Source organism: Typha angustifolia, chromosome 1 (assembly GCF_048772165.1).
Source record: "Typha angustifolia cultivar Huaian chromosome 1, ASM4877216v1, whole genome shotgun sequence".
Lineage (NCBI taxonomy): Eukaryota > Viridiplantae > Streptophyta > Magnoliopsida > Poales > Typhaceae > Typha > Typha angustifolia.
Window position 1 is genome coordinate 1,283,356 of NC_133239.1, and position 7,843 is coordinate 1,291,198.

At 35.9% G+C, this 7,843-nt stretch overlaps 1 protein-coding gene across 1 annotated transcript; it reads left to right on the plus strand.

The window, feature by feature from the left end:
- The first annotated feature begins 2,028 nt into the window (after positions 1 to 2,028).
- On the plus strand, positions 2,029 to 7,223 carry LOC140758639 (lysM domain receptor-like kinase 3). The gene is made up of 11 exons (XM_073094909.1): positions 2,029 to 2,799; positions 3,195 to 3,269; positions 4,116 to 4,415; positions 5,109 to 5,254; positions 5,328 to 5,417; positions 5,519 to 5,624; positions 5,732 to 5,883; positions 5,963 to 6,060; positions 6,140 to 6,287; positions 6,523 to 6,630; positions 6,817 to 7,223. Exons 1-11 carry the CDS (start codon positions 2,199 to 2,201, stop codon positions 6,979 to 6,981), a joined length of 1,989 nt encoding a protein of 662 aa, XP_072951010.1. The 5' UTR covers positions 2,029 to 2,198; the 3' UTR covers positions 6,982 to 7,223.
- Positions 7,224 to 7,843: the final 620 nt, after the last annotated feature.

Consider the following 7,843-nt stretch of genomic DNA (forward strand, 5'->3'; position numbering starts at 1 on the left):
GTCAAAAGCTTGCTCGCTTTGCATAGATGCTCTTCTAGTTTTTTTTTTAAATAACTACGTGTCAGAATTAGAATCATTTAATAGATAAAAACACAAAGAGACCCTTTATTGATAATATATATATATATACAAAAAAATTTAGAGATTTTTTAAAATATTTCTGTTAGTATATTTAGAAGGGTAAATATTTACAATAAATTTTTAATACTTTTTTTATCATTCGTAAGCCCTTGCAAACCTTTAGCTATCTAGTCCAGGTTTCAAATCATATGCGTCGCCGAATAAATGTCGCCAAGACTTACTTACTCCAAGTCGTTGCATTGCTAAGCTGTTTTTCTAAGCTAATCGTATTATCGAGCCATCAATCAAATCGAGTCAAACTACTAAACCACCAACAATTAAATAATTTCTTCACAATATTATTTGGGGTTAGAATTGAACCCACGCCCTCCTCAGTCTTGGTCAAGGTACTTATCAACTATAATAAATTTTCAAGATTATCACAAGACAGATTTGAACTGGAAATTTACTATCAGTTATATGGGTTAAGTTTGTAAAAAAAAATTAAATATATTTAACTTTTATGTATTTATAGCTAAATTTATTTTAGCCCTATGTACTTTAAAAAGTTTCAAACTAGTCCTTATACTTATGATTATGATTGAAATGAGACCCTTTAATTAAACTTAACTGAATAATATCAAAATAACTAAAATATCACAATCGAAAAAGACATACATATTTTAATATAATATAGTAAACTTATCAAAATAGTCCATACAGTCTTAATTTAATCATAAATATAGGGACGGGTTTAAGATTTTTTTTATTATAAGAGTAAACTTTGTATTATTGAGATTAAAAACAAAACAGGAGATAAAGTAATTTTGAAAGTAAGTAAGATAGTAAAATATATTCAATAAAACAAAACTAGTTTATATTTTAAAAATTAGAATCATATAGAGTCACATCAAATCATGTATGATGATGATACACAGGATAAGCATTAAGAGCTGTAACGCATGTGAGCAGACAATAAGTACGCACGAAATAGTATGCACTGCCTCGCAAGCTACACTACGACGAGCCACGTGGCAGAAACATCTAATAACTACCACATGAGTCATGACTGAACCCACCTACCATGCTCATCTGCCACATGCTCGACGCCGCCACCTTCACATTATATTGCGTATTTTTTCACATTAGTCCCTCCCTTTCCTTGAAATCATATATGTTATGGAAAAATACGACAACAAAGACAGTGTAATGTTGGTTTGGCTAAGAGTATACTCCTTAACTTAGAAGTCCAGACTGGTATATTGATTGCTTTATCTAACAACTTCTTCCACCATCTCTTTTATCCCTTTATTTAGATAAAGGTGGGGCATGCATGCATGCATGTGTACATGAACCCCCATAACAAGCCCATCCTCATTGTGTTCTCGAATGATTGCCCAATTAATGCGATCTGGCAACTTGCCAGGTCTGCCGGGAGTCTCGGGTGTAGTAAATTCCTCCATTAGGGGGGTGCAGCGAATCAGGATGTTGCTAAAAGATCCTTCTCTATGTTCGCTCTTCTGCTGATGGCTTCGGACGGTCCGGATTATTTCAGAGCTCTAAGATCGCCGTTTCGCTCTCTTCGCTTAAATGACGACACTGCCCTCACTCTCCCTGTTTTGGATTTTACACTTCACGTCCTATCTTTTCGTTAATTATATTTTAAACCTTTGTTTTGGATTTTATGTTCACAAAAAAGAAGTGTTCTTTAGAATCAAATTTGAGTTTTCATATATAAGATATTTTACTTACAAAAGATCCTAGTGAAATAATTTTTTGTCATCAACGACGATTAATTTGGAGTGCAAAAATGAGGTTCGAAATGTAAGATGTGAACTATTATATTTAAGAAAAAAAATATAGGGGTGTTAGATGTAATATCTCATAATGACAAGAGCATTTAGGTAAAATTAATCACGCAAGCCCACTAATCTCCCCGCCCTTCCCCTTGATACACTTCTCGAGTATTTACTCTTTTCGCTTAACTGTGAGTGAGTTCACTCTCCACTCCACGGAGCCCCCAAGCCTCCCTCCATCCTCTCTCTTTTAACCACCTCGAATCCCATCTCCTTCTCAGATCTTTCTTCTCCTCTCTCGTTTCTGGATCCAACCTCTCGATCTCTCCCCTTCTATTTCCAATGGATCTACTGCAAATCGCTCTCTCGCTCTCCTTTCTCCTCCTCGTCAACTCCCTCTTCTCCTACTCTTCTTCTCTTCCCACCCCTCTCGGTTGCACCGACGCCTCTCGCCTCTGCACCTCCTTCATCGCCTTCAAGACCAATCCCGGCGCGACCCTCCCCAAAATCCAGAGCATGTTCGATGCTTTCCCCGAGGACATCACCGCCGACGAGGGAAGCAGCCCGGGGTACGTGTTCGTGCGAAAGAACTGTTCTTGCTTGTACTCGAAGAAGTATTTGACCAATACAACCTTCACGGTTCAATCCGAGGAGGTGCAACCCGTGTTTCCGATGGTCACGGCGGCGTACGGTGGCCTTGCGTTCTTGCCGAATTCGACGAGGACTGGTAGGGCCGGAGCAGTGGTGTCGTTGCACTTGGTGTGCGGGTGCTCTAGTGGGCTGTGGAATTATCTGATGAGTTATGTGATGGAGGAGGGAGATACGATTGCGTCGCTGTCGAGTAGATTTGGGGTGAGCATGGATAGTATTGAGACGGCGAATGGGATGTCGGGGCCGGATGCGGTGGTTGTTGGCCAGGTGTACTACATTCCGTTGAATTCTGGTGAGCGCCGCCCTGGAAATTATTGTGAAAGATTCGATTTTTATTCAATTAGTGTATATTTCCTTGGTTAACAAGACGTAATAATATTTTTAGTCAACTATCATTTAGTTGCTTCTTAGTTTTTCACTTATCAAAGGGAGATATACTCAAATTTAGTGTTCTTGACTATATCATTGAAAGCTATGGCATAATCGCGTTATACTGAAAGCTACTTCTCATTTATGAGCTGTTACAAATTTTTCTGATCAATGAACATTTTTTTTTATATGCTTTAGTCATGCTTTCCTCAGTAATCCATTATGAAGCTTCTCCATCTTCCTAAACTATAAGAGTATCACTTATTTTCATCATGAAATCCATCTTAGATCTCTAAAATTTACTTCTGCCATCTGTAGTTCCTGGACAACCCTATTCGTTGATGTCTTCTGCTCCTGCACCTGCTCCAGCAGCTACCTTTGACACACTCTCAAGTAAGTATTGTTATGTCTTTGTAGTTATGCAGTCTTTACTCTTTAAATCTTGATATAAATCTTCTAACTGAATATAGTTCTGCTTCATTTTTTATGATTGACTGCTTAGATTTGAATCCAAACCATATCTAGCTAACTTCAGAATTCAGATTCTTTTGATGGTTGATTCTCTGGTAGGATTTAGGGATCTGGATGTGGTAATTGTTCGTGATTTGTTTGCTAGTTGGTTTAATCTCAGCAATGTGACAGTTGATGTCGAAAGAGTTTTTGATGTTTGTTGGCTCATGGCTGAGTGGATGATGCCCAGGTTGTTAGTGTTGTAATATGATAAGTGAGACTATATACTTCTAGTTTGGTGGCAGGACTGCTACAGCAGATGTTAGAGCATATATTATCCAGATGATAATGTCCTCAGTTGTGAAGGCCTTTCATAACTTATCTTCTATTGAGAATGGGACTGCTACTCCAGATGATTCAAAGTGAGGCACTAATGCTCTTAAGCTAATAGTTGGATTATCCCTGAGATGAGAACTTAAGCCATTATTTTTATAACAGCTGCATTCTACACACTTGCAATACTTATTTCAATTATCAATTAGTTCTATACTGTTACTAAATAGCACTGGTATTCCAGTAGTACTAGATAGGTTATTTGCATTTTACTAATCTTTATTTATATAGTATTTTCTTATGAGTGTTGTACCAAGACCTAAATACTATGAGAGGTATGTGCAATTTTTTTTATCTTTTGTATGTAATTTTTGTACCTTTTCATTCATACCTAACAAATCCTTGTTTCAAATTGTATGACCTGTAGTTACTGACTACTACGTAGTACATTTGCAGAGAAACTAGAGCATCGTCCTGCAAAATTTCCATATGGATGGGTTATTGGTAGCATGGGTGTCGCCCTTGCTTTGATTGCTGTGGCTCTCCTTTTATTCATTTCAATAAAATTCTTCAATTCCCATGCCCAAAATTCAAGGAGCCAAAGAAAGGACCCCAATGAGCCAACCTCGCATAAGTTTCACATCCTTAAAAGCAGGAGTTTCTGTTATGGTTCTGGAAGATACTTCTGCTGTACAATTGGGAATCTGAAGCCATCAAGCGGGGTTGCAGGCAATCACCATATCAATAATCCCAAAGGTTATTAAATTTGTCCAATGTCCATCATTCTTTCTTTCTTTTTCTGCCATGTATAGTTATATAAGTATCTTATAATACAATTCCTATGATTTCAGGGCAGTCGAAAATATTCCTGTATTTTAAACTGATTTTAAAATTTAAGAGTATTTAGAGTACTAGACATGTAAACATTTAAATTTCTTATGATAACCGTCCTACAAAGTCATATTCATCACTAGTAAAATATTATGTCCAAGTAGGAAGCTTACATGTGAAGAAAAGAAACTGGAAAATGTGAGAATTCTTTTTTTCTCAAAAGCATAGCTGTATTCATTTAATTGATTTAAAAATCATACAAGTCATTTTAAGTAGGATACGAACAAAGCTATCAATATAAAACTGACTAACCTGAAGTGGAAGCAGATTCATGGGTACAAGGTATCAGCAATAAATTCTGCAATCTTTCTACGTCTATCTAATATATAATTGGGCTGCCTGATTGCTGGCAACCAGATCTTAAATTTCAAAGTGAAGTTAAGCACTTTGTAATCTAATTTGAGGAGACATTTGTTTGTCAATGATAGCATCTTTTGCGGTCTCATACAAGTGCAACTAATTAAAATACTAAGCACACACATCTTGCTATAAATGATGTTTGTTGTTTGAGTAATGCTAAATATTAGAATATGTCTCCTAATGGCACCTTCTATACAGGGATGGTAGCTGAAGCATTTGATATGGAGAAACCTATCATCTTTACACACGAAGAGATTCTCTATTCGACTGATTCATTTTCTGATTCAAATATACTTGGTCATGGGAGATATGGCTCTGTCTATTATGGAGTTCTTCGAGACCAGGTTTGTATGGCCAGTGTGCCTTCTCTAAAGAAAAATTATGGGCCACTGCCTCACAAGTGATAATGATTGTCAGGAGGTTGCGATAAAGATAATGACTGCTACAAAAACTAGGGAATTTATAGCTGAGATAAAAGTTCTTTGCAAGGTTCATCATGCTAGCCTGGTATAAATCATTATAAGAACGAGTATTTACTACCTTTTCAAAATGCATTTTCTAGTTACCTTTATTTTTTAACCTTTCTCTGCCACCTAAATTTTGTCAAGGTAGAATTGATGGGCTATTCAGCAAGTGATGATGAGCTCTTTCTTGTTTATGAGTATGCTCAAAAAGGTTCCCTTAAAAATCATCTACATGATCCACACAACAAGGGTGAGTATAGTCTTTGATACTGCTCTTTGCCGCTCATTGCCATAACTGTTTTTAGTGAGTGATCCATTTTCTATTGAATTCATGCTGATCCTTTTTTTGTTTGCCAGGCCATACATCACTATCTTGGATCTCTAGGGTTCAAATTGCACTTGATGCTGCTAGAGGTCTTGAATACATTCATGAGCACACAAAGAACCATTATGTTCATAGGGACATCAAAACAAGCAATATCTTGCTAGATAGTTCTTTCAGAGCAAAGGTTTCGATGATCCCAATTCTTTTTGCATAATTGATATTTATCTTGTCTATTTACATATCATAACTCCTTGTTTCTGTAGATTTCTGATTTTGGGCTTGCAAAGCTTGTTGTGAGAGCTAGTGAAGGCGAACCTTCTGCTACAAAAGTTGTGGGTACTTTCGGTTATCTGGCTCCTGAGTAAGTATATTTAGAAGCAGCAGATGCAGAATCTCTAGACTATGGCTTTTTTGTCACGCCACTACTTTTATATTCTTAGATACTTGCGTGATGGGATGGCAACTACAAAAAGTGATGTTTACGCCTTTGGTGTTGTGCTCTTTGAGCTAATATCTGGAAAAGAAGCAATTACAAGGACAGAAGGAATAGTCATAACCAGTTCAGAAAGACGTTCATTGGCATCAGTTGTAAGTTTTTAGTTCCATGAAGCCATATCCCAATCTAAAGTAGCCTACAGCTAAGGAATATATGTAGTTCAACGATGTAGTTGAGTTAGGATAGCTCAGTTTTTTTATGCTCATAATTTGCTCTTCGGTAATTTCATCTCATTATATATTTTTACCTTTCTTCCTTCACGTTGTTCCAAATATTTTGTTTGTTCAATTCAAGCTTCTCTAATTCCGAGCTGCTGGAATTCTGCAGATGTTGAATGCTCTAAGAAACTGTTCTAATTCAATGAATATGGCAAGCTTGAAGGATTGTATCGATCCTAATCTAGCAGGCTTATATCCTCATGACTGTGTATATAAGGTGAGTATTTTTAGTAAAAGATGAAATGAGTCCAGTATCATCTCTATGTGCTCTTATTGATATAATTGGATTTTTTTTCTTGTCTTTCTCAACAACACACTAGATTTGCATGTAAAAAGGTTAATGTACAAACTATGGATCTTCACTTTGCTGACTGACACTTTTTTTTTGTGTGGGTATCTTAAGATGGCCATGTTGGCAAAACAATGTGTGGATGATGATCCTGTTCTGCGGCCAGACATGAAGCAGGTAGTAATTTCCTTGTCCCAGTTACTGCTGTCATCAGTGGAGTGGGAAGCTACCCTGGCTGGAAACAGCCAAGTCTTCAGTGGGCTTGTACAAGGAAGATGAGCAACCCATTCTCCTCCTTCTACCTCAACTCATCTTGTCTTCTCCATTTTCCTTTGTTAATCCATTCACCAGTGTGTATTAGTTGTTATCTCTTGGTTTCGTGTTTTGAATTAAAAAATTTTATGTAGCTTGATTCTTTTTCATGTCATTCCCACATGAATATATTTGGGTAGTGAAGAATATTATGTATATCAGAATCTATTCGTCAATGAATGCTTTACCTTGTATTTGTTTGTTCACTCTCCCAGGGTGTTCATCCAACTCTTTAACAGATTGCATTAATTGCTAAACAAGTTTCTCATATTTCCAGCTAATTAGGAGAAAATAATAAAGGCATTAAAATAGTTCCATCTTTTCTATAGAACTATTATACCCAATGATAAAATCATTTTCTTTTATACTTTTCGTATGGGCAAATTCCACTTTACCCCTTTTTGTTTAGTTCGATTGGCTATACCGAATTTCAACCGCTAACCTTTTGATTCAAAACTAACTGTGTTTGTTGTTTGTTGGCCGTTAATAAGTGGCAAATCGATGAAATTATTTAAGTGCTTCAGTTTAAAATATATACGAGTAAGTTCGAGCCAAATTATAAAAATTACACTATAATTTCTTCTAAGAATATTCTTATTTTATTTTTCTTAAGTGCATTCCGCCGTTAGAAAATAAGAAAAGAAAGTAATCTTTTCTCTAAAACGTTTTTACTTTTAATATTTAGTTATAAAAATAAATATAAAAAGTGGCATCAATATCTATTAAATATAATTTTACTTGTTTGTCTTGATAATCCTTTCTTTAAAAAATAAAGCTAATTAATTTATTAAAATATAACATTTTATTAAATTTTACTTTCTAGCGTCTA

What these genes read in the sequence shown, in the direction of transcription:
- LOC140758639 (XM_073094909.1), top strand. Translation starts at nt 2,199, where the DNA reads ATGGATCTACTGCAAATCGCTCTCTCGCTCTCCTTTCTCCTCCTCGTC. An exon ending in AGGTTCATCATGCTAGCCTG is followed by an intron (nt 5,418 to 5,518) that starts GTATAAATCATT and finishes AATTTTGTCAAG; the next exon opens with GTAGAATTGATGGGCTATTC. An exon ending in CTCATGACTGTGTATATAAG is followed by an intron (nt 6,631 to 6,816) that starts GTGAGTATTTTT and finishes GGGTATCTTAAG; the next exon opens with ATGGCCATGTTGGCAAAACA.